The sequence below is a fragment of the Parasteatoda tepidariorum genome, chromosome 3 (assembly GCF_982258835.1).
Source record: "Parasteatoda tepidariorum strain Cologne lab strain chromosome 3, Ptep-v5.0, whole genome shotgun sequence".
NCBI classification, from domain to species: Eukaryota; Metazoa; Arthropoda; class Arachnida; order Araneae; family Theridiidae; genus Parasteatoda; species Parasteatoda tepidariorum.
In genome coordinates this window covers 33514693-33542663 of record NC_141757.1, presented here as the reverse complement: position 1 = coordinate 33542663, position 27971 = coordinate 33514693, and the positions used below count along the sequence as shown (strand labels likewise).

The 27971-nt window shown below is 29.3% G+C and overlaps 1 protein-coding gene across 1 annotated transcript; it reads right to left on the bottom strand.

Annotated features, from left to right (window-relative positions):
• Positions 1-218: 218 nt before the first annotated feature.
• Positions 219-26874, bottom strand: LOC107446357 (thioredoxin-related transmembrane protein 1). Its single transcript, XM_016060974.5, has 8 exons — positions 26589-26874; positions 21941-22056; positions 13293-13338; positions 12469-12594; positions 9802-9847; positions 8382-8483; positions 6469-6582; positions 219-2683 (listed from the first exon to the last, which is right to left on the bottom strand). Exons 1-8 carry the CDS (start codon positions 26750-26752, stop codon positions 2630-2632), a joined length of 768 nt encoding a protein of 255 aa, XP_015916460.2. The 5' UTR covers positions 26753-26874; the 3' UTR covers positions 219-2629.
• Positions 26875-27971: the final 1097 nt, after the last annotated feature.

Here is a 27971-nt window from a genome sequence, read left to right as displayed (position 1 = left end):
TCGTACTGAAGAAAAAATGTATTTTAACAAAACGAATGTTGCAAGAACAGTAATCCTAGTACTGGATCAATTCTTTTTTGTCAGAGCAAGGAAACTACAAGACTTCAATAATTTAAAATATTACATATTTAAAACGCTTCACTATATTTTAATATCAAATTTAACTTGCGATATTTACATGCATCAAAAAGTTATAAAACAATTAAACAGACCATATATTAAAATGCATTATTTTTTATTTAATAAAAATGATGTAAACAAGACTTCATGAATAGTTTCTATAAAAAGTAAAAAATTAATAATGAGTCAGTGTATTTCTGTAATGCTATTAAGAGTAGTTTGAAATACCATCTTCATCAACACCATATTCACAGAGGATACTGCGGTGTTTAAGGAGCATTTTGTCATGTTCCATTTCAATGCTGGTAACTGATAAAAATTTCGTAAATATCTTCAACTTTTCCTAATAATACCAGATAGTTTTTTCTTGGTTAAATATAGAATTTAGAGTGTTTGAAGACAAAGTTATTACAACAACTAGCAAACTTCTGGTATTCCTTAGGTTATGAAAGGTGTGTTAAGTTTGGTAAAATGAGATTAAAATCAATTTCGTGGATAAAATTAGCAACTGTGCTACTAATTCTGAATTTCCAATAATTCTGGACTTACTGCATCCAAAAACATTTAGAAAAAGCATAACTAAAAATAAATACATTTAATATAAAATTGCTTTTAGTGCTGCTGTCTTCGGAGCAATGGAATTAATTCATTTTTATAATAGTTTTTAAAATTATTTTATTTAAGCCAATCCTTGTCCGCACAGTGGGTGGATAAAATAAATACCAAGCATGCTTGGGGACTAAACACAAGGGGTTCCGCAGTCAGCTGACCACCCAACTGCTCCGGACCACTCCAACTGCTCCAAAAGCCTAATGTCAAGGAAACTGAAGTGATAACAGTAGACCAGTCTATGAGCTGTTGCACCACTGAGTATTTTAAAGCCCATTACTGGTTTGTGATTATTTTTTATGATTTTTCTGAAATAGAGCAATAAAAAAAATAATTTTAAGTATAACTGCATTTTTTTTTTTATGTAATTAAGCTTATTTCTGAAACCATTGTTGGATTTTTTTATGATTTTACTGAAAATAATTAATTTTGAGATAAAAAATTTCTTGTGCAGTTGGATCCAAAGCAAATATTTAATATAACTGTCAGCATTAAAATATTCAAGTATTGCATATTGATACTACATTTTTAAAAATATTAATATAACAGTTATTTTTAACTTGTAACAGCCAAGTATTAAAAATACTTACATAGAAAAATGAATGCTATAATGTATGAAATGAGTTTAGAATGAGACCATTTATTCCAAAAAATAAAGTGTACCACTACATATGTACACATATATACAATATTTACATAATTTCATATTGATATGTAAAGAAATTAAATAAAATATTTCATGAACAAACAAGCTAAATACAAAAAAAAATATCTGTTCTGTATCAAAATTAAGTAAAAAAATGTATACATTTCAAACAATAATGTGCAAGTTATAACAGCACAAATCTATCTTCTAAACATTTAAGATAATTCTTTAAAGTAACATATATTTTTTAAAAATCAGAATCTATACACCAAAAATATATTTTTCTTACAAATACAATCATAGTTTTAGGTAATGAATACATTATTTAACACTAGAAAGACTGACATACCTATATTGCCAAAAAGCAGTCAAAATGTCTGGGTTTTGAAAGAATAACTAATGTGTAAAGAAATTTTTTTTAAATAAATTTTTTATATTATTTACAGTTATATAACAAGCTATTATTAAATATTAACAATAAAAAAAATTATATGTTGTACTAAAAGTCACAAAATTCTAAGAAATTGTGTCATCATTGTTTTTCTAATTGAAATTAAAAGCAGTCAAAATGACTTCCTCGGGCAATCTAGTGTTAAAAATCAAGCAATGAATTCATACTAAATACAAAACGAGACATGTTCAATTAACAGAATTCAATATTACACTTTATGGGGAAGTTAGTTGGCAATTTTAGAGAAAACCTTTAAATGCAATAAGAAACTGCCAATATAAATCAATGACAAAATACATCAAACATTGGAATATAAATGTTATTAATGTAATGTTACGTTTAATTTTTGAAAATTTAGGAGTATTTCAAAAAAGTACTTAAAATATATGCTAAAAAAATTAGCAGTTATTATTGTTGTGCATGGGAATAATGGTGAGCATTGTATGCACTTCAGTTGTATTTGAAACAAATATAATTTACAAAAATTTGGACGTTTAATAATAATTTTATCAGAAAATGTTATATATTCTTATTTAAATTTTTCAGTATCTGGCAATGTTTTATTACTTACTAATATTTTATTGGTACATACAAAAACTTCAACTATTCTTCTTTTGGATAACATAGTTTTAAAAAAAAGTAAGAAGTAACACGTTAAATCATTTTGAGCCAAGTCCAAATTTACAATAAGGCACCTTTAAAGGATTTTAAAATAATTTGTAAGATTTAAACTAATTAAGAGAAAAGTTTAAACATATAATATTTTTTTAAAAAAAGATTAACTCCTAAATATTTTTAAGGAATTATTTTTTTCTTTTTCGAACCGATTTGGATTCTTCAGAGTTATCTTCGGTTTCCTAAAACAAAAAAAGAATTATTTTTGTACTTTTTTTTATATTAGTAGTTAAAAGCAAAACATGCAGTTTACTTAGCTTTCTTTCATCATTTATAAATATTATTTAAGGTTTATTTGCTAAAATAAACAACAAAAAATCTGGTAAAATAAAATCAGAATATAAAATTTTAAACTCAATAAGTTTCAAAGCTATACAATTTTAGAGTTCACTTCAGGCACTTAGGCAATACTCAGTATTTTCGTCAGTCCTTGTCATTAAAACGCTATGTCAAATCTCTTATAACTCTTGAACCACTTGAGCTAGGGTTCTGAAATCTGGACAATGACTACAAAGAACAAATTTAGTTCCATAATAAAATTGTTTAAAATTTTCATTAGTTCAATCAAGAGAGATGTTTGAAATATGATTTTTTTTTCATTGATTTAACATCAACCAGTGTTTTAAATAAAACTGCAGACGGTTCTGTTTCAGATTCTATTGCATGTGGATTGGTGCAATATTACTGAATTAGAATTTCTAATGCTATTCGAAACCACATATTTATTTTGTTCATAGTTTTGTTTTTAAAACGTGTTTCCATAGAGCTAAATAACTTAAAATCAACGGCAAAAATACAAAATACTCTAATATAGATAACTCTGTATTGTGGTAAATAGTTTACCACGGTTCACTGAAAGAGATAGTTACCAGAGAGAAAACTGTTTGATTGAGGTAAGTTTTGAGATGGCCTCCTGATATGCAAAAAATTTTAGTATAATCTCAGGTAACAGCATCATGCCAAATGTTACTGAATACAGTTAAACTTCATTTTCAAGAAATGAACTTCTAAAAAAAAGTAGTATTATGCTTAATCTACTATCAAGGGGAAAAAATGAAAATTTAGTTTTATGCATGATTTAGTAGTGTTGTTTAGAGCTGTGGAATCAGTAGTTGAAATGTTCAAATCCAATTCCTAGAATTGACATTCCTTAGAGCTTGACTCTGAGTCCAAATTATCAGTTAAAATTTTTACCATATTCCATGAAAGTTTTGATTTTTACTGTGTGATATTTTTTGCAGTGTAACTTAATACTACTAATTTAACTGATAATCTGATTAATATTTAGTATTCTAATGCTAAAAAAAATTCCATATATTAAAGCATATATTAATTACCCAGCAGATATGTAGATTTAGATAAGCATTTTTCTCTAGTTATAATACACCTGACCTGATATTTAGTTTTACTGTCAGAACCAAATTTACAAAGATGAGAAAAGTGTAAAAATTGCAAGTCTTAAACATTTTTTTAAGACTACCAATCCTAAGATGAAAACGTATAAAACAAAATAATTTTAAAAATTTAAGAAACAAACAATTTTTCCATGGTTTCCCAGAAAAAAAGTGAGAAATAAAATATTGAATGTAATACATTAGAATCAAGTTAATATAGTATTAGTTAATTTTCAAGATATTGGAATCATTTTATACAAATTTTATCTTAAAATGCGTGACAAGAATTCCTTATAAAATTCTTAAAGAAAGGAGATAAAAATTTCCTGGTTTATTTGATGTAAATATTGTTAATCAAAAACCACTGTCTTTTCACCTGCTTTCTTTAAATCGCATAATAAATTGTTGCAAAACATTTTAAAATAAACTTTGTATAAAATGAACATAATTAACAGGAAAATTAACTGAGACTATCAATGTGATTCTCATAAGTAACACCAAAAATTTTATTTTTTACTTTTTTGGAGCAAAACAGTTTCTTTTGTTTAGTTTTTAAAAATTATTTTATTATTAGTTTGTTTTACCCCTAAGTTACATACTATTTAAATTTTACTGATTAATTTAATGAAAAAATGTGGGCATTAAGTCTTCAAAATAATTTTTCATATCTAGTAAAAAAATTTAAAAATTAGATTTAATCTATATTTATATATATTTCTCTTATGCATACAAATTGCCTTTTACTTTGAGTCCTTTCCTTTCCAGTAAAATAAAGATGTACTTTAAGTACATAATTTATCTCACCATTTTTTTCCAACCATCTATTGGATATCTTTGAGTTTTATCAATATGAAATAAGAACAGTAACATAAGTCATCCATTTCTTTACACAACAAAAATTAACTTATAATTTTATTTTCCTCTCTCTTCATAATTTGATTTTTGAATTCTTCAACAAGAATGAGTTCTTTTGATGAAAGTTTGTTTAACTAATTTTCGTGCTCCTGCAAATCAATCTGAAGCTGGGCGTGCTTAAAACAGCAACTGATGATAAAACAACAATTCTTCACAATGGCAGCACAATGTCTTTAAACACTGAGCCATTGGAGCTCACGCCTTGTAATTACATTTAAATTGTACAGTGTGCAAACAAAATACCCTGCAAATCTATCTGAAGCTGGGCATGCTTAAAACAGTCACTGAAAATCAAACAACAATCCTTCACAATGACAGCACAGTGTCTCCAACCACTGAGCCATTGGAGCTCACGCCTCATAATTACATTTAAATTGTACAGTGTGCAAACAAAATACCCTGCAAATCTATCTGAAGCTGGGCATGCTTAAAACAGTCACTGAAAATCAAACAACAATCCTTTACAATGACAGCACAGTGTCTCCAACCACTGAGCCATTGGAGCTCACGCCTCGTAATTACATTTAAATCGTACAGTGTGCAAACAAAATACCACGCAAATCTATCTGAAGCTGGGCATGCTTAAAACAATCACTGAAAATCAAACAACAATCCTTCACAATGACAGCACAGTGTCTCCAACCACTGAGCCATTGGAGCTCACGCCTCATAATTACATTTAAATTGTACAGTGTGCAAACAAAATACCCTGCAAATCTATCTGAAGCTGGGTATGCTTAAAACAGTCACTGAAAATCAAACTACAATCCTTCACAATGACAGCACAGTGTCTCCAACCACTGAGCCATTGGAGCTCACGCCTCGTAATTACATTTAAATCGTACAGTGTGCAAACAAAATATCCTGCAAATCTATCTGAAGCTGGGCATACTTAAAACAGTCACTGAAAATCAAACAACAATCCTTCACAATGACAGCACAGTGTCTCCAACCACTGAGCCATTGGAGCTCACGCCTCGTAATTACATTTAAATTGCACTGTGTGCAAACAAAATATCCTGAATAATTTTTGATCTAGTGATTGTATCTTCACATACTAGAACTCAATCATAATGGTTTAAAGAGTTGACCTCAAATATGCTAATTGAATAGTGTAGAGGATATTTTAAGTTACAAAATCAGACACAAAAACATATTTTCTCTGAATGAACAAACCTTTTTTCGACAGATTCGAATTCTTGACCCTCAAAATATAGGGCATAGCTGTGAACTGGGAAATGGTGTCCCAATAGTTTGGTCAGAGGGATCAAAAGTTTGGACCCATTATTGTTAATTTCGCATTTTACAGATTTCATCATATCTTGAGAATTTTTTTAGCAAATTTAAAAAATTTTGCACACAATTATACAATTTTTTTATATTACAATTATACAATTATTGCACACAATTACACAATTTAATTTTTTATAATTTTTTATTATTTCATTTAATAATAATCAAAAAATATTTGAATTGCAAGGAACATAATTTCTTATATCATTTAATTTAAAGAATGTAATTATATATGGCATAATACATTTAATGAAAGGAATCATACAGTTCATGAGTAATTGATTTTTTAGTGAATGAAAAGGGTTTAAACTGTGAGTAACAATGTGATGTTTAAATTGTGACAAGTAGTAAAAACATAAACATACCTCTTCCTTTTCCTTTTCTTGATCACTTTCTTCCTTCTCATCATAAGATGAATCCTCACTATCTTTAGAGCTGAAGAATAGTATTTGTATCACACTGACAGCAGCAATTATAAACTGAAATTTTTTGAAAAGAAAAGTAATTAGCTTAATTTTATTTGACACTCGTGCACTTTCCATTCATTTTAATTTAAAGAATTGAAGCTTGGAGCTTGCTTTTATATTTCCTTTTGAAGTGCTTTGTAATTCAAGCCAGCTTTGCTGGCTCATTGAATACCTGTGTATTTTAGTTTAGCTTTGTATATATGTTGATGCTTTTTTTTTCCAAATGAAGTTCTAAAAATATGAAACATAAGTATTCTGTGAAACCTTTGATTTATATTCCTTTACGTACGATTATATTTCCACAGGCTGTAAAAAGCTATAACCATGGTACATCAGACCGATATAACATACACGAACACCTTCCGTGGAAAATTTTCACCATCTCGGCAAAAAAAATTTTTTATTACTAAAATGGAAAAAATACACTTCTTTAAAGAACGTTTGTCTTTTTAGAACTTCGAAGAAAAAAATTCATTTTCTTACGAATGTAAACGGGATTACATACACATGATTTGAAATCAGACATCGCGATTCCTATTTACGGGATTTTATACAGCGCATCGTTTTTCTTATTTTCCCACTTTTTTTAAATCAAATATCGCATTTCGGATTCACATGATTTAAAAGCCACTATTATGATTCATGTTCAAGTGACTTAAAAAGTATATATCAGAATTCGCATTGACAAGATTGTAAAATGAAATTCGAGATTCGTATTGACACGATGTTAAAATTAAACATTGAGATTCATACTCATGCGATTTTAAAATCAAATATCAAGATTCGTATTTATGCGATTTTAAAATCAAACATCGAGTTTCGTATTGACGCGATTTTAAAATTAAATGTCGAGATTAGTATTCTCGTGATTTAAAAATCACACATTGAAATTCATATTCACACAATCTAAATAAAATTTCGCAACCATATTTTCCTTAAAATCTTGATAATATTTTGTGGGTAAATGCTTCCAACATTCACTTTTTACTTGTTTAAATTTCAGGTATTTCTTAATTTATTTAAAAAGTGTTTTTACACATAATAGTTTTGGATTTCTATTTTAAGCTTTTTTGGTTTTTACCTAACTCATCTCTGTGGTATGAAAATATATAGAGTTCTATAATATTAAAAAAAATTTTAAAAAAATCTGTGTTTTTCAAACAAATTTAGCCAAAATGAGGTGTCATCGAAAGGGTTAATCAATGACAATTAATCAATGTGTGTAGAAATTCTTTTAAATTAGATTTTATGTAATTTAAAAGAAAGCATTTCATTTTATCTATATCTGTTGCACATACATTAGTATATTAGAAATTTACCACAATATCTGTAGAACCTATTCCAATAATTAATTTTGTATCACCAGCACCAATAAATGTTATTTTTCAAGTTAATTTACATAACAATTTATACAATTTTTGAATAATATACCTGAAAAGTTCTATACTCAAAGAAATTGCAAGAATTATTTTTATATAGAGATAGTACTCAGCTCAGTTTTAATCCATATTTCGTTTACCTGTTGGTCGGCAAGTGGCTGTCTATTACATAGTTATTTAATGAATATTCCTAAAAAAAGATTTTTTTCCCCCCTTATAATTTTTGAGACGAAATTTCGATTTAGATTATCTGTAATTTCAGATTCCAAGAGTTTAACTGTATTTGTTTTAAAAATGAATGACAATATCAATAACAAACTGCAGAAAAAAATTTATAGAAATAATTAGGCGAACTTTGCTCATTAAAATACAATAAAACAAAAAAGCAGAAATTAATACAAAAATAAATATTTGATTCAGAAACGCTTTTACCAATCCAAGAGATGTTCCAACAATGATGAAAGTTAAACCAAAAGCAATGTCTGTAGCACTAGCAAAAGGAACAAATTTCTGAACAATAGCATCTTCATAATTCTAAAATAAAACAATCATGCTTAGCAAATAAATGATTTTATGAATACATTGAAGATATGAAAAAAGTTATGAATACAGTGAGTATATAATAAAACAAAGTATCAAAAAAAATTTTTAGAGAAAATGCATTACATGAAAATTAAGTTGAAGCATTCAATTGTTTTAAACAGAAAAAAAATAACTGTTTCTTCTGAAGTGATTTAAATCTTAACACATACATTTTAGAAGATATTTAATTTTGCAGGTACTAATTTTTAAAATTAAAATAAGATAATAAATAAATAAATAAAGATTTTTTATTTTTATTATTCTGAATCTCTAAAATAAAAAATTTTCTTAATGTTTTTTTAAAAATTTAACATTACATATCAATTATTAAAAAAAAAATAGCGAAATTAAAATAGCGATTTAAATCAACCAATTTACATAAACCGTTGATGAAGAGACAGTAGTATACACTTAATGTGATCATTTTGAGATATGATGATTTTCATAACATTAGGCTGTTGATAACAATAATTGAATCATGAAATTATATAAATTTACGAAATTAAGCTGCACATACTGAAATTGAAAATAAAATTAAATCTCTCAACTTATAATTGTGCATTTCCTTTGAAAATTATACATAATTTTTATATTTTAAAGGATCAATTTAATTATCAATTGAATTTATCAATATTATATCAATCGTGATTGTCTATATTTTTTCCTAAGAAGCTCATTTATATTTACAGAAGTTCCTAACCATAATGTATTTTAAAGTCTTCGGAGCAGTATTGTACTCTACTTTCATTGCATTCCTTATTTCAGCAGTTGTATCTCATCATTTTCATCTGACTTGTACATTTTATCACTAATTTTTTTTCCCATAACAATCTGGCAAACTTCTGATTCTGATAATGTGGAAGATACAAAAATTCTCAAGCAATAATCCAGCGAAAGAAAAAAACAGGTTTCTTCTGAATACACAGTAAATAATTCTTGGGCCGTTAATATTTCATTATTTAGATTTTCTTTAGATTTTCAAAAAAATAAATAAATACACTAATAACATTAAAGAATGTAATAATCACAAAAAGGGATAATTTTAACAAACAAATAAACAAAGAAAAAGCCAGACCGTGTGATTTAAACAATAAACGATTGATAGCATTAACCACGATCACATTCAGTGGAGACTACTGTAGATATCAATGATTTTTTTTTTTGTTTTAATAAATAGTGAGATCAAAATTGTGATTTAAATCAAACATTTTACATAAACTATTGATGCTTTATCTAAATGAAATATACAAAAAGTGAATGCATTACTTACATAAAGATTTACAGCATGAATGAAGAGATGTGATAACAAAGACATTCTGAATTATTTGGAGAAAAAATAAACATTTTAGTCAATGCATACTGTACACTATAAAAACTAAACTCAGTATCATGTAATATATTAAATACAACACAAGTGAAAACAATAGATTTTTTTTATTCTATTTGTACATGTAGAGATCAAATTTTGAATATTGAATTCCTCTAAAGATATGAATATGTTCACCCCAGATAGAGTTCAATGTAAGTGTAAACATTAGTTTTCCCTATAAAACACTTGTTTATTGTGATTGCAATACTTGAATTTATGCTCATTTCTAATTTTAAGAACCTGAATAAAAAATAGAACTATAACTAAATATCTAAGACATACTACTAAAGAGTTACTGCTAGACTTATTTAGTAAAATATTATATCCACTTATTTCATGCTATGTGAGTAATATACTAACTAATTTCCTATGAAAGCTGATTTTTGTAATTCTCACTCATTTACAGCCAGGAAAAATTTAAAAAACTAAAGCCATATATTATGATAAGTATATTATAAAGCTATATATTATATTGAACCATCTTATCTCCAATTGCAAATAGTTACTGACAATTCATCAGAAAAAAATTTATAGTTAAAAGCAAGATTAACAAAAACAAGATTTCAAAATGTTTTTCTTGGTTTATTTCTTCAAACATAGGCAATTAGAAAATAATAAAAATCTAACATAATATTGTTGTTCTCACCGTAATTCTTCTTTTTGAAATTGTATCTGTTTTCAGGGGTTTTGGACAAATTCTGGTACTTTTCATCATCACAATATGTTTGTTACCTTTTTTCAATGTTTTTTTTAAATTGATGCCTCGTCTATTATGTTTGAACACTCAAACTCCTAAATTCTATTTTCTGAGTAACTACAATGGTTAACTTTAAGATTTAGTATAAAAACTAAATTCTTTGAGGCCTTCTGGTGTTGCCATGGATTGCCACCAAGCGTACCTTTTTGGAATCCTCTTTTTCTTTTCCTGAGAGGTCACATACGCACACTTAGAGGCTACAGTATCACTGGATTTAATTCACATGATTTTATTTCACTTGATATTATTTATTAAAAAAAAAACAATGATTTTAGTAAAAAATGTTTTTTATTTAGGATAAAATTTATAAATATATTATTGAAGATGAAATTTTCTTTATGTCTGATTTCATTGATATTGAAGGCTTTAAGTAGAAAAATAATGAGAGGGTAATGTATGCAAATTATTATTAGATGTTTAAACAAGACTTTCCATTAGCTAACTGTGTATGAAATAATTTGCTATTTAATTTACATATTTCAACTATACCAATTCAGTTTTATGTTTATGCAAATACAAACACTTTAAAAATGCAGTTAGTAGAGTATATAAATAATGAAGAAAGACGTGTTCTGCCAAGAGTAATTCAGAAAAATTGATTTTTTTTTTATCTATCTGTTTTTATTTAATTTACTTTTCAATTGATATTTTACTGACAAATTACAACCTCTGTCCTTGCGAATTAATAAAATTTTCGAGCTCCAATAAAAACTTTTAATTTCTCAGTAATTAGTTTACAATAAAATTATTATAACAATTTTAATTATAAATGTTCAATATAGTTATAATATTGTTTTTTAATTGTATAAAAAATTAATAATGTATTTTATCAGAGCTTTAATTGATGTAAGCAAAAGAAAATTTTTTAAAAATCTGATTTAAGCTTTAAAAAAAATAATAAGATTTTTTTTAATATTTATTTAGAAAAAAATCATGATTTTTTCCGACCCTGCTCTATAGACATCAATAAATGTAGTAACATAGAAGTATTTGGAAAATTTAAAGAGGAATTAATCTATCAGCTATTGTATGTTTGTTTACAGTAGATACATACAATAGCTAACCTGAAATTTCTTTTAACTGCTGAAAATAGTTATTTACTTAATTTAAAAAAACAATATATTTAATAACCATGAAACTTTATTTAAAAAAATTTAAGCTAAGGAGAATGATTCTTGGTCTATATAATATTGATTTAAAATGGAATTTTTATTCAGAGATTAAATTAAAAAACCAAGATTTAACAGCACCAATTAAAATATAGTCACTTTTAGTACAGATATTTTGGGAATACAAATAAGTTTTTGCTGTTTTCTATCAAAAATTAGCAGTTTATTGTGAAAAAAGATACATTCTCTTTTATTCAAAGTATTCTCCATTACTAGACACTACTTCTTCACTGCAGATTTCTTCAAATTAAAGAAGTAAATCAAAAGTTACCGCAATTGGCGCTTATTTGGCATAAGACTTGACATATTTGCATGAAAACTATTACATAATGCTAATACGGAATCACTTATACTTTAAGGTTATGTTGTTACCTGATGAACAAACTTACAATAAGAAGTTTAACACCAGTCAATTTCTACCTAATCTTCTGGTAGTGCCATTGCATATTAATTATCAAATTCAATAACATTTCAGTGAACAAATAAAAATGAGCTACTTTAAAGTATACAAAATTGTGTCAAGTAAAACAATATTTTTGGAGCTCTATTGCCCATTTTAAGTTAGAAGCAATAATATTTTATCAAAAAATGCAGATTAATTATATTAGCATTATTTAAAAAACAAACAAACTAGTACTTAACTGTACAGAGAAGGGATTAGTCAGGAAGCCAACAGGTTTTAATTGACCCCATTTTTTATCTCTAATTGTGCTCATCAGGATCTCTCTGCTCACTTTGGGAATTTCATGAGCTACTCCGTTCTTAACACTGGAACATCAAAACATAGCAACTTTACAAACAGTTAAACTAATATTTATTTTATAAGCACGAATTATAATTACAAATATATATATATATACTAATTATACTCAAGTAGTCAAGTCAAAACTTTAAACAAGGAAATTTAACATTGGTTTCATACAAAATTATTTGATTTCATTAAATTTTATTTGCACATATAAGCAAATTATCCAATATGGAATTAAGTGGGGATTACTGCAGCACAAAAAAAGAAGAAAAAAAACTCCAGTGATCTCTTTGTTCATCTCATCCTAATTAACTGTCACATTATCAAATCAAATATTTTAACTGTGGAAACATTAACTGATCAGACAACCTTAGATACTTTAAAAAAAATTTTAAAAGATTATAGGTATTTTGAGCTAAGCAAAGTATTTTCTATAAATGATTTGTTTCATAAAAAATAACTTGACTCATGAGTAATTATTAGACTCTACTCACTACAAAAAAATTAATGTTCTTTTTCAATAATTTTTATCTGCTGAATGTTAATGAAACATGGCATATAAGTTTTTTTTTCTTCATTTTTCTTAGAAAAAGATAAGAGCCCATTGTAATAATTTCCTTAAAGTAATGTACATAAATATTCCATCATTATTCATGCAAACTTATTCAAAGTAATTGATTAAATATATAAAATTTTAGAAAGTAAAAGAAAAACTTACTAAAATACTTTTGGATATGTAGTTACTAGAAAACGAACATCAAGACCTATGGGCAAAAATCATTTTTATCAGAACAAAACACAAGATATATTAATACATTAGTGTATCTACTTTTCAGAAAAGCATAGATTTCAATTTCAATTGAATTTCCACTCAATTCAAAAAAATTTAATTGAGTGGATCACCCCCAAATTATTAAAAACAGCTGTCATTCCTAAAGAGTTGAAAAATTTTAATCTGTTAAAATGTTGTCCAGCAAAAATTTCCCTAAGCCTGCAATGCTTTTTCATGATAAACTTTTATTTGTAAAGGAAAATATAAATTAGCTAAGGCCTTTTTTTAATTATATTAACTTTTTTATTGAAATAAAAATTCATATGAAATATACAGTGGAAGATTGAAATCTGGTCTAGAGACAGGGCGGTTGAATCAGGTCCAGTGGCAATGGTGCCTAAATATATTTCAACTCATCAGAACAAATATTTTGTATTAATGAATCGAAAATTTATATTCTTTGAGAAGTTTTTTATTTGTTCTGTGTAATGCCGCATTGATCAACAAAATTAAAAGTGCCAAATGGCTGAGATGATATGAGATTTGTATACTTTAGAAGCTACCTTGAGTGAGAAAGTTCAAATACCCCTCCCGCATTTTTCTTTAAATTTGATTTTTAATTAAGATTAAATTCAAATAAAAAGATATACCTTTGCATAAAACAAAATTTATGATTTAAGTCATTTTATAACATTTTGAGCAGAATTTTCGTGAAGAATACTTTGTGTTTACCTTCTGTGTGAGCCAAACCTCTTTACCTCTGAAACCCTTAGAAAAAAATTTTCCAACTTTTTCCATTTCCTAATTAAACTTTTATTCCAAACTTGCTTGTATGATTTTCTTATATTATATTGCTTTACAAGAAAATTTTGAAAATTATGAGCTATTAATAGTAATAAGTAGTGCTAACATAAGACATATGTCTTATGTAAGCACTACTCATACTCAATAGTCAAACTTCTGGGCTAGTTGTTAGTATCGATTTTATGTAAATTAGGTTAAGGTTAAAAGGTGACTGTTCAGTGTTTTGCTCTCTTATTGCAAGGAACAAAACTTTCTGATGAAGAAGAAAGCAGATTGAGAATCATCAACCACTATGTTGTTCTTGTTTGAATTAAGCCAGTTTGTGACAAAAGCTGGAATGATTCTTTTAAAAGTGACTGAAACAACTGTTTGTTAATTAATCTAGGAACTAAATGATTAGAAATACAAAGAACCATTGCTGCCATCAACGTTCTTTTAATGTGGAACATGAACCCAAGAATAAAGAGAGAAGAAAAAAGTTTGTATGTTTCTTAATATTTGCTTCATTTATGAATTTTTTTATTTTTGAAAACGAAATCAGCATCTCGCAAATTAAATCAGGTTACGAATTATTTCCATTTTGGCTTTAGCTGATGTAGTGAGAATGAAAACAGAGGGTGGTAGGGAAATTATAAGAGAAATACATTGCTTTGCTTTATTATATAAATATAATAAAATAAAAATACAAATTTTTAATTAGAATATTAAAAAGGCTATAATACGGCTACTTTTAAAATTCAATATTAAAGTAGAAATATAGTTAAGCTATATTGAATCATTTTTTAGCGGTTTAAAAAAACAGGAAATTGAGACATCCAGGATAGCAATGGTCCCGATCATTCTGCATAATTGGTTCTCAACAGAAGTTGTAGTCGACAACATTTGTAACAAACAAAGTAGTTTGTAACTAGTTTAAGAACTATTTTACAAAACTATATAAATACACAACTATTCTGTTATAATAAAATTCAACAAAACATAATAATTACAAAAAGTTGCAATATTTTATCTCACACTAAATAGTGTTTAAATTATGATTTTTGAAAAAGATGACAAAATATTAACCTTGTGGCGCCAGGCATGGTGCGTAGGCGCCAAAAGAATCAACGGGATTACAAACACACGATCGGCAACCTTGGAACTGCCCCAGTATTTAAGAAGCTTCGAACTGTACTCAATCTCTATCCCACACAGTCTTACTTAATTTTTATGTTTCTGTTTTTAGCTTGTTATGTTCAGTTGTTAAATAAATGTTTAAGTTTATTGTTGTCATAGTTGTCTTCAACTTACTATGAGAGGGTTCCTCCCCCTCAATTGGTGACCCTTGTGTTTATTATGTTTTTGGATACGCTATTATCCGTTGTTTTACAATTTGGAATAGCTGCTTGAATTTGGTAATGTACAATTTCCTCTCTTATTTGGTCAACTGCTTTGCTTTGCACTACTTAAAATTTAAACTTAATGTATAGTAATATCTTTTTATTGTATAATGTTAGACTGAAATTTTTAAACATTATTGTAAGAGACTGTTATAAGAGATGCTGAAATCAATATCAGAGGCAACATATTTTCAAAATCTATTCAAATATTGGCGTATGCGGATGATTTAGACATCATTGCACGAACTGCTCCTGCATTAAAAGAAGCTTTCCTTTCTTTGGAGCTTGCTGCTAGAAATATGGGACTAATCATCAATACCGATAAGACCAAATACATGCCTGTACTTGCTAAATTAAATTCTAGTGAATCCTATCTGGAGATTGGTTCCCACAGGTTTCAGACTGTTCAGAATTTTACTTACCTTGGTTCAATTGTTACTGCCGACAATAACATAGACAATGAGATTCGGAGTCGTCTAATTTGTTCAAATAAGGCTTTTTATGGTTTAAAACGTTTTTTCAAATCATCTCTTTTATCAAAAAATACAAAACTTTTACTCTATAAAACATTAATTAGGCCAATACTTACCTATGGCTCTGAGACCTGGAACCTAACTCTAGCTGGTGAAAATAAAATTGCCATTTTTGAGAGAAAAGTTTTGAGGGCCATCCTTGGTGGGATAAAAATAAATAATTCCTGGAGAAGACGATATAATACTGAACTGTATAAAATCTACAGAGAGCCAGATATTGTGAAATTCATTAAAATAAATCGAATGAACTGGGCAGCTCACATTTTCAGAAGGAATGATGACTCAAATTTAAAGAAAATCCTATTACACAAACCCCTAACGAACAGGAAAAGAGGTAGACCCAGGCTGAGATGGCTAGATTTAGTTGAGACTGATTTCCTTACTCTAAAGGAGAAAAACTGGCGAACAAGTGTCAAAAGTAGAGAGAAGTGGATTCGAATTCAAAGGAAGGCACTGGCCCACCCTGGGCTGTCTAGCCAAATATGATGATGATGATTGTAAGAGACTTTAATTAGTAGTTATTGAATTTGAATATACGAACTTTAAATGCTGTTGTATATATTTCTTAGTATAATATTTGTTCTGAATCATTCTTAGTTATGTAAATACTTATTTTTATTGTGAATATTTCCATATATTCTCTAGTTATTGAATTGTTCTAATGTATATATATACAACTAGTTTAGTTTGAAAATTTTCATGAGTGAATCTTTAACTAGTTGCTTAGTTTTGTGTTACAATGGCTGATAAAGATAAAACGGGAACTGAAACTGAAATTCATAAAATTGGCCTTCGCTTACCTGGATTTTGGATTGATAATCCAAGTCTATATTTTACGCAGATTGAGGCTAATTTTAAATTATCAGGGATTACTTCTGAATCTACTATGTATTGCTGTTTAATCTCTGTTCTTGATCAGAATATTATGCAAGTAATTGCGGACTTGGTCAGAAACCCAAATTTGGAAAAGCCTTACACTGCCGTTAAGGATAGACTTATTGCAGAATTTTCCTTGTCCGAGAGTAAAAGAATTCAAACTTTACTTCAGGACCTTGCATTGGGGGATTCTAAGCCGTCTGCCTTGTTGCGACATATGCGAGAATTAGCAGGATCTAATTTTTCAAATGAGGTTATTAAATCTATTTGGCTATCTCATTTACCCTCATCTATTCAGTCTATTTTAAGTGTTAGTACGGAAGGTTTAGACACTTTGTCAACTTTGGCAGATAAGGTTTCTGAAGTAACTAGTTTTTCTGCAACTTCAAGTTGTAATGAAGTTGTAAGTAGAGATTCACTTATGGAAAAAATAGCTCAAATGTCTACGGATTTGGCAGAGTTGAAGAACGAAATTAAATCTATGCGTAGATACCGAAGTCTATCCCGTAGTCGTTTGCGCTCCAAATCAAATGTTTCGAAAAGTTTTTCTCACACTTCTAAAGGTGAAGCAGAGAGTCAAACTGCCGAAACAGAAATGTGTTGGTATCATAGGAAGTATGCTAAAAAAGCACACAAATGTATTGAGCCTTGCAATTTTAATTTAAACTGATGAGCTCTACTATTAGTCCGGTGGTTAATAGTAGTGAGAATTTAAAATTTAGCCACTGCCTTTTTGTTTCTGATCGCAAAACTAAGTTAATGTTCTTGGTCGATAGCGGATCTGATGTAAGTTTATTGCCTATAACATTTAAAGGTTGCAGGCCAACATCAAATTGCTAACGGCACTGCTATTAAAACATTTGGTGTTAAACTTATGTCGCTAGATTTTGGATTACATCGAAAATTTGATTTTACATTTATAATTGCGAATGTTTCAAAACCAATTTTAGGCGCGGATTTCTTACGACATTTTGAGTTGTTAATCGATCTTAAAAATAAGAAATTAATTGATACGAAAACGTCTTTGGCTCATCAAGGTAAAATCTTTCCTTCCTCAATCCAAAGTGTTAAAACAATATTTGGCAATACTAAATATCACGATTTAATTCAGGAATTTTCTGAAATTACTAGAGTTAGACCTAATTATCTTAAAATTAAGCACGATACAGAGCATTATATTAACACGATTGGTCCTCCGGTCGCTTCAAAAGTTCGCAGATTGAATTCAGTTAAACTTCAAGCTGCCAAATCTGAATTTGATTTCATGCTGCAACATGGTATTTGTAGGCCATCCAAAAGTCCTTGGGCCAGCGCCCTACACATGGTCCCAAAAAGTAACTCTGATTGGCGACCTACCGGCGATTACAGAGCTTTAAACTCCTGTACTCGGCCTGATAAATATCATTTACCAAATTTCCAGGATTTTTCTCAAAATCTGTTTGGCAAGAAAGTATTTAGTATTATAGATTTTGTTAAAGCATATAATCAAATTCCCGTAGCAGAACAAGACATTGAGAAAACTGCAGTTATAACACCTTTTGGGTTATTTGAATTTTTGTATCTGCCTTACGGTTTGTGTAATGCACCTCAAACCTTCCAACGTTTTATTAACGAAGTTTTATATGGTTTAGATTTTGTATTTGCTTATATTGATGATATTCTCGTGGCAAGTGCTAACGAGACTGAACATTTGTATCACTTACGTTTAATATTTGAACGTTTAAAACAGTATGGTTTAACAATTAATGCTTCTAAGTGTATTTTTGGATCTTTTGAAGTACCCTTCCTTGGACATTTAGTAAATGAGCATGGTGTTAAACCCTTACCACATAAAGTAGATGCAATTGTTAACTATTCTAAACCCAAAACTCTAAAAGATTTACGCAGGTTTCTTGGGTGTTTAAATTTCTATAGGAGATTTATTCCCAAAGCGGCAGAATTGCATGCCCCGTTAAACGCTTTACTTGGGGGTAGTAAAAAAGGCGATAGTAAAACTATTAACTGGACTGCAGAGTTAGAAAATTCTTTCGAAAAATGCAAAGAAAGTATTGTAAACATTACTCAGCTATCTCACCCGGCACCTGATTGCCAGTTAGTGCTGTTTACGGACGCTAGGGACATTGCAGTAGCAGGCGCCTTACATGAAAAAACTGGATCTGGTTATATACCTTTATCCTTTTTCTCCAAAAAGTTAAATAATGCCCAAGTTAAATATTCTGTTTATGACAAAGAACTTTTGGCAATTTATTTGTCAATAATTCATTTTCGTTATATGTTGGAAGGAAGGGTATTTCATGTTATAACTGATCACAAACCTTTGACACACGCCTTTGCCCAAAGTTTTGAAAAGTGCTCTCCTAGACGTTTACGACAATTAGAATTTATATCACAGTTTACTTGTGACTTACGATATTTAGCAGGCGCAGAAAACTTAGTGGCAGACGCTTTGTCAAGGGTAGAAGAAATTGCTTTTCCTGACAAAATTGATTATGTGCAAATTGCAGCTGAGCAGTTGACTGATGAGGAATTGCATGTATATTTAAAAAATCCAGATGTTACTAATCTTAAATTTAAATTAATTGTTTTGCCTAATTCTGATGTAAATTTGTATTTTGATGTTTCCCAACCTAGTGCTCGTTTGTATGTACCCATGAAATTTCGAAAAATGATTTTCGATTCTGTACATAACCTTGCACACATCAGTGCCCGATCTACTTTAAGACAGTTATGTAGTACATATGTTTGGCCTTCAATTCGAAAAGACATTGTTCAGTGGTGTCGCACTTGTTTAAGTTGCCAAAAGGCTAAAATACATCGACACGTTATATCACCATTGGGTAAAATTCCTGTGCCTAATGCTAGGTTCCAGCACGTGCATTTGGACCTGATTGGCCCATTACCGGTGTGTCGAGGATATAAGTACTGCTTAACTTTAATTGATCGGTTTACACGATGGGTTGAGGTGGTACCTCTACAAGATATCACGGCAAATACAGTAGCACGAGCAGTGATTTTTAATTGGGTTTCACGGTTTGGTGCTCCTGTTAGAATTTCAAATGATCAGGGAAGACAACTGGATTCCTTCACTTTCAAGAAATTAGCACAAATTCTGGGTGTTGAAATTATTCGTACGACTGCATACAATCCTAAGGCCAATGGGATGATTGAACGTGTTCATAGAACATTAAAAGCAGCCCTTATGTGCTATACTACAGATTCTTGGCTTGATAATTTGCCACTAGTTCTCCTGGGTTTGAGGACTGCTGTTCGGAAGGATTGGAACTTCTCTTCTGCTGAGTTAGTCTATGGGCAAACATTGAGAGTTCCCGGAGAGTTCTTTACTAACTCGGGAAATGACATCTCGCAGTCTGAATTGATTTCCCAGTTGCGTAAGGCATTTAGTGAGGTCAAGCCTGTAGCTTCTGTTTGGCATGACAAACGAGTCGTTTATGTACCAAAAGATCTTCAGACTTGTACGCATGTGTTCGTGCGACATGACGCCGTACGGAGACCATTACAACCTCCGTATGATGGTCCATATTCAGTTCTTAAGAAAAAATCTAAAATCTATCTTTTGCAGATCTCTACGAAGAAAAAGTGGATTTCTATTGACAGGTTGAAACCAGCGTATTTGCCAGTGGACGAGCCCCATACTTTATTCCACGATGATTCTCCTTGCCAGTCTGACCTTTCTTCAACTACAACTACCGAGTCTCCTTTGCAAGAAAAGGTACCGGACCCAAAGAAGTACGTTACTCGGTATGGTAGAAGAGTTCGTTTCAGAATCTGACGACTATGAAACTCCGGTGGGGAGTGATGTGGCGCCAGGCATTGTGCGTAGGCGCCAAAACCTTTTTCATTTATAATTTATTACAATAAAATATTTCAAAACTTACATTATACAAAATTTAAAATATACAAACAATCTTCGAGATCTTATTGCAGCACTGTTTAATAAGGACAGTTGAATTCGAAAGAGAAAAATTAAACTGATAGAAGAATAGAAAAAAAAACAATCAGCATATGCATACAAAATTAAATAAATCAGCAAAGTTCTAATTGCATAATACTAATACAGTGTTTTCATCATAGAAAAAAAATGGGTGAGAATTTCTCACCCTCTCTCAAACACAGGGTGAGATTTCAAAAAGTTAAGTGAGATTTCTAAAAAAACACAAAAACTCTTGAAAAAAAAATCATTTCTTTAATTATAATACATTTTTAACGTCTTCAACTTTTCAAAGCATTGAATATTTTTGATGCATCATCATAGAAGATTTTGCCTTTACAAGGTATTTGTCCATCTTGCATAAGTGCATAAAAAATTTGAACGTCTTACATGAAGAAACCTTACCTACGGTAAACGCGTGGTTGCAAAGAAATGTGTTCTGAAAGGGGTTCCGTGGTTGTGTTCTGTATGTCGAAAAGGTTCTGAACAATACTGGTAAATAGGGAAGCTAGATAATGGGGCAGATGTTGAAAATAATGAAAGATCCAGTAAGAAAAGTGAAACGGATTTTATTCTAAATGGCGTAATTCGAAGCTTTTTCCAAAATGCGAAAAATTCGCGAATTTTGAAATTGATTTATAGAATGGGCAAATTTCTCACGGTAATCATTTTTTAATGCGAGAAAAGAAAAAAATATGCGAGATTCTCGCGTTCTCGCGCTGTAGTGAAAACACTGTAATATATAATATAACAATTGAATAATATAATAATCAAAATGCATAATATTTATGAATATATGAGCTTTAAGAATTAATTTTAGTTTATTCAGAATCTATAAGGTCTCATTTTCTACATTCATAAATTTAATAAAAAAAGTGATGAAATTATTACTAATATAGGCATAAAAAAAATTTTAGTTATTTTTTTATCAAAAATTATTTACTAATTTAAAATTAAAATACTGGGAACAAATGAATTAAGCTAAAGTGAAAGATTACAAACATAACAATAACCAAAAATTATGCTAAAATAATGATAAATTAAGAAGCATACCTGGAGTTTTAGGAGCAAAAATCTTGCCCACATTAATATTCTCAGTCTTGCATTTCATGGCAAATGTTTTCCAATCCTTTTCTAACTGTAAGCTAGATTCAGTTTCTCTATCAAAACTAAATAAAGAAAAATAAAGAAAAGATAATGAAATTGAGAAACTAATGGAGAATAGTAAAAATACATACTTAAAAATTGAAAAAATTTCAAAAGTTGTCACTCAATATTTAATATTAATGCAATGCATAACATAGAAGAGTAAATACATTTATTAACTTGAAATATATTAAAATTTAAGTTAAGCATACTTATTCTTCTCAACACAAACAATAAATTTTCCATATTTGTAACAGATTGTTGTTCTTTTTGTATAAATTAGGGTCAATATAGAAAGTTTCTCACTGTTTCAAAGGCTTTGAGGCAGGGTTTGCCAAGTAGGCCCACTTTGAAAAAACCCGCCCGAGATTTATTGGGTGGGCCCACCTTGAAAAAACCTACTTGGAACAATAAGTGGGTTTTTTCAACAACAAAAAAAAAATTTTATTAAAATTTATTGTTGCACATTTAATTTTATGTAATTTATTGTGCAGCATAAATTTTTTAAAATAGAGTTGCATGATTTATATGATTAAGTTTTTAATATTTGTAAAGTAAAAGAAACTCGAATGTATAATTTTATAGTACTATTGAAAACTTTAGTAAGTTTTTTCAAAAGTAATATTTTAATTAAATTAAATTAAATTAAATAGAAATTTAAATAATATAGTTCGAAAAGATCAATTTTTTAAATTAATTCAAAAGATCAAATATGGTTACATGCTTTATATATAAATAAACAAGTTATTATTATTAATTCATATCAGGGTTGGGTTTTTGCCGTCAAAAACTGGTTTTTGACATGACAGTGGTAAAAACCGTGTTTTTACCGGTAAAAATCGTCAAAAACCTACTGTTTTCTTTCATTTATGGCATATAGCGGACAATATATTATTTTCACATAATTGCCTTTATAAAATGTAAATGATTGCTATTGATTTTTCAACTATATACACGTATTCTTATAGAAGGATATACATTCATACAGAAATATTGTTATATACTTATTGAAAATAGTGATACTTTTATCATTATAGCTTGATTTGCAAAGGATTCAAAATTTTGCACTTCTTAGTTGTTAGAAATAAATAAACAAACAAAAAAGCTTGAAACTATTAATAAATTCAAGAAATAAAAAAGAAGAATTTAAAATTTAGCATTTCTTAAATATTAGAAATAAGCTAAACAAAACTTTCAAAACTTGTAACAACTAACAAACTCTTAAGTCTTGACATTCTTCAGTAATGTAATATGCCGAACAAAATGATGCTTGGAAATGTTGAAAATTTTGTTTAGTATCCTAATATTTTACTTCAAATAGTATGTTTTGATTTAATCATGTTGGGAAAATGTAAGAATCTGTTCTTAAATATCTTTTAACAACTTTTTTTCTAATTTTATTGCCCAAAAATGAATTAATTTTAAACTATAAGCAGTTAAACTCAAATAAAAATACAGTTTTAACAAAACTATGGGTTTTTGACAGTTTTCGACATATTTGCCAGAGGGGTTTTTGACATGACGGTAAAAACCGTCATGTGTCAAAAACTTGCCAACCCTGATTCATATGTTTAAAAAAATTGAAAAGAAACAATTTTTTTTTCTTTTTTTTTTTAACTAAGTGATACAATAACAAATTTAAACAGTTTTATTTTCTGGCTTTAAAGAAATAAGATAAAACTTTTTATATGAGAATTTCTTAAAATTATTTATCTAAAAATGAAATCATTTTCCTACGATTAATTATTTAAAAAAAATGCAGAAGTAACTGATAGTTTTTATAATTATAAGTAATTTTAATTTCGCTTTCTATTAATCTTATTATAAAAATATGGAACACCATTAAATATTTATTTCAGTTTTTACTGATTATAGTTTTATAATAGGTTTTATATATATATATATATATAAATGTGCGTAATCACTTTGCACTTCCTCAGTTTCTACAGCAAATTTTTAACCAACATCAATCACACCACAAGTTTCAACGTTTTCATCAACTGATTAAAAAAATAATAAAAACATTATACATGATGTTTGAGAAGTTTTCTCCAAACTATAACAAGTTTACACAAGGTCTTCTTCATTATTAGCATCAGGAGTAACTGCTTTTATTTTCAAAACGAAATAATTTGCAATTTCGTTTAAATATTGGCAAGGCATCAGAGAATTTTTAAACTTCCAAAAAATAAAAACAGAGATTTTTGCCTGGGAAAGTCTACAAGTTAAACACTTCCAATTAGTCCTCTGTGATTTTTTTTCTATTTTATTTTAAGTTTTTCACTTTATTGCCAGAAGTTACCAAAATTGACAATTATTTTTTTGCAGGTTCCGATATGTAAATCTTCCAAATAGAGTCTCCAGTTTTTTATTTCCTTCTGAGACATTCAAGCAAGTGTTATATTTTGCTTCATGAAGCATCTTTTTTAACTATATCTAAAAACATGACAAAGATATGAAAACGATGGCTACATAATAAATTACAGTGGAAAGTCCCATATTCAAATTGCCAGGACTTCAGCAAGTCCGGAAAATATATTTTTCTGGATAATAGCTCTTGAAGGTAAACATAAATTAAAACTTTCTAATTCAATAAAAAAATAACAGACGATAATTAATGTCAATTGATGAATAAATCTAAGTGGTTCGCATGGTTGTGCTATTTTGAAAGATTTTGTAACAGACTTTATACGATTTTTTAAAACTTGATGCAAATTTCGAATCACACATTACAGTTAGTATTTATTTCTCAATCTACTCGATTAGCGACGATTCTACAGTGAATGTGATTGGTTTAGCCAGTCATTTTAACAGTAGCTATTACAATGGATTTTCACTCAATGTTTTAATACATTATTTTAATTGGCAAACTTCGAATCACGCATTTCACACTCAAGTACTGGCAATTCACCGGCAATCTTACGTGAATTTATGATTGCATTTTTGTCAATTATTTCTAACGATTATAATAGTTTTTTAATGCTACATTATCATACCTGGGAAATTTTGAATTGTGCATTTGTAGAATTACTTTTTGATGACTCGATTTGTGACAATTTTACTGTCCATATGGCTTTGTTGATTGTTATTTCAATGGCTTGGGATTTCTACATAGTTTTTAAAAGGTCAATTTCATTTTAAATAAAATAGAATATTATTATGATCAGCAAATTCAGAATCGCGCTTTTGAATAATCAATTAATGACCTGTTTTAGTCTTAACGAGAATTGTTCAAGTCTTGACAATTTCATCTCAAATCAATTTTTTCAAAATGTTACATTTTTGCACAATCTGAAATTAAGTGTGTGATTTTTTGTAGTAATAATTCTTTTATGAGTGAATTGAAAACAAAATACACAATTTTTTCATGCTGTAGTGAAATGCCGAATTTTCTTTCCCAATATTAGGTACCCAATTTTATTACTGACATCCAATTTCTTTTCATATTGTAGCAGAAATCAGATTAAAATTGAACAAAAATTGGAAGTGTGGTAAAAAAACAATAAGCAGAAACAAATGGAAAAACAGAGGATTTTTATTCTTGCATACTTTTTTCAACATGCCACAAATGTAAAAAAAAAAAAAAAAAATAACAACAATAAACAAAATTTAAAAAAAAAAAAAAATTTTTTTTTTTGGATGAAGGAAAAAGAATTTGCTTTAATTTTTTTTTTTTTTTTTTTTTTTGATTTTTAAAAGTGTCCAGAATCAAGACTTCTGGTAGATGGACGTCAGGATAAAATATATTATTCAATCACTCGTGAACCTGCAAAATAGTTTAGAAGAACTTAGGGGATGTTTCAATAACCGTGCACCAATTACAATTACCAAGGCGCCAAAAAGATTTTAATAATAAAATATGTAGAGCTTTACTGGTGATGGTCAGCCTATAAGTTGGTTTCCCTATATATTCCTTGTTTTTCGTACTGTTAAGTACTGTTCAACAGTCACAAAAACGTGATTATCTTGGCAAATAATACAGAATGGTTCTCAGAACTTGAAGTAAAGTACGACCAGTATTATTACATGAATAATCCCAGAAAACTAAAGCGATAAGATAATACTTGATTAAATAACTTCATTCGCTTAAATAGATTTGAAACATCAGTCCATTGTTATATATCATTTGTAAATTTGTGAAACGAATGAAGTTTCTTTATCAAATAACAACCAGTATTTATTTATATTGTGTGTCAGAGATATTTCCTTCCGTTTCGAGATTTTTAGCGCAAACTACAATCTCCAAAACGCCAAATGGGAGACTTTACACTTACAAATTTAAATTTAAAAAAAAAACATGGAGAGGACTACGAGTTATATCCCTCTGCCATGCTTTTTTAATTATATATTGTAATATACATATACAGATAGATATAGATATTATTTCTGTCGCTCCGCTACCCGGAAGTTACCAAGATTATTCTGCCGCAGATCATGATACGAAAATCTTTCCTTAAATCTACAGTTTATCATAAGTCATTGATTGAAATTTAATTACAACCCAATATATTCTCACTCAGATAAGATTGATTATAAATCAGAAAATTGAACTCACAATCCAATCAACCATTGACCTTTTTGAATTTGGTCCCACTTATCATCAGTAAGCTCAATTACAAGATCATCAGGTGGCACAACAGTAGATATGACTGATGAAAAGACTATGAATGAAGTTCCCAATTTAAAGAGTAAACGGTACAGTGAATTATAGCATGCCATTTTATAATAGATCGGGAAATAATACAGATAAATTATTAGAATCAGGAAAGTTTAGAGTCTATTCAAACCAAAACAAAAACAAATCCAATCAGTGCACCCGAAACAGCACAGTTACAGTGATTAACTTGATCATTTTTTTTTCCTTTTCTTCTTCAGCCGAGACCACCTTGTGACGTTTGTTAAAGAGATAATCTCACTGTTTTAACTCACGCAATCATCGAACGAGGGGAAAAATGCCTACAAATTTGATTGGTTAAATATATTTTCGCTTGATAAATTTACCAATCAGGTTCCATTCTTCTCTAGAAAATCATCACAAATGCAGAGACAGCATTCGTGTGAATGTTCCTACGATCGGCGGACTGCGATTTTCATAGTGTTGCGATGTTTCATGCGATTTCTAACGAAAAATTTGCACGTGAAAACGTTTCGACCGTTTGAATAAGATATGTCTTTAAAGCTGAGATTGAATTAGTTGTTGTTGTTACTTTACGTCGCACTAGAGCTGCACAATGGGCTATTGGCGACGGTCTGGGAAACATCCCGGAGGATGATCCGAAGACATGCCATCACAATTTTGATCCTCTGCGGAAGGGATGGCACCCCCGCTTCGGTAGCCCGACGACCTGCGCGCGAAGTCGAGCACTTTACGGTAGCACAGTTTAACGAGGACCAATACCGCATACCCTCGGTCCCTACGCAGACTGATCCAAGTGGTCACCCACCCGCACATTGACCGTAGCCAGCGATGTTTGACTTCGGTGATCTGCTGGGAACCGTGTCTTAACGATCAGTCCACTGCGGGACGAGATTGAATTAGATTTCTGAATTTGAAAGCAATGTTTGAGCATTTTTCCAACTGCTTTACGAATACATTTCACAGACATAATATTTCCCCTCATAAATCTATAGTTTGTCAAAATTTTCATATATTCTACGGATTTTCAACTTATTTTCATTACATTTTATTTTAAGTACCTGAGAATATTTTTAATATAATTATTGAAAAAAAGTGGTTCATAGATAAATCTTCCGTCCCGCAGTGGACTGATTGTTAAGATCTCCGAAGTCAATCATCACTGGCTGCGGTCAGTGTGCGGATGGGTGACCGCCTGGATTAGTCTGTGTAGGGACCGGGGATGTGCGGCATTGGTCCTCGTTAAACTGTTCTACCATAAAGTGCTCGCCTTCACGTGCAGGTCGTTTGGCTACCGAAGCG

Excerpts from the sequence above, each read along its gene's own strand:
- LOC107446357 (XM_016060974.5), bottom strand. The coding sequence starts at position 26,752 with ATGGCATGCTATAATTCACTGTACCGTTTACTCTTTAAATTGGGAACT. Across the intron at positions 6,583-8,381 it reads TTGGAACATCTCTTGGATTG|TTTATAATTGCTGCTGTCAG; the intron begins GTAAAAGCGTTT and ends AAAAAATTTCAG. Across the intron at positions 2,684-6,468 it reads AAGAAAAGGAAAAGGAAGAG|GAAACCGAAGATAACTCTGA; the intron begins GTATGTTTATGT and ends TTTTTGTTTTAG.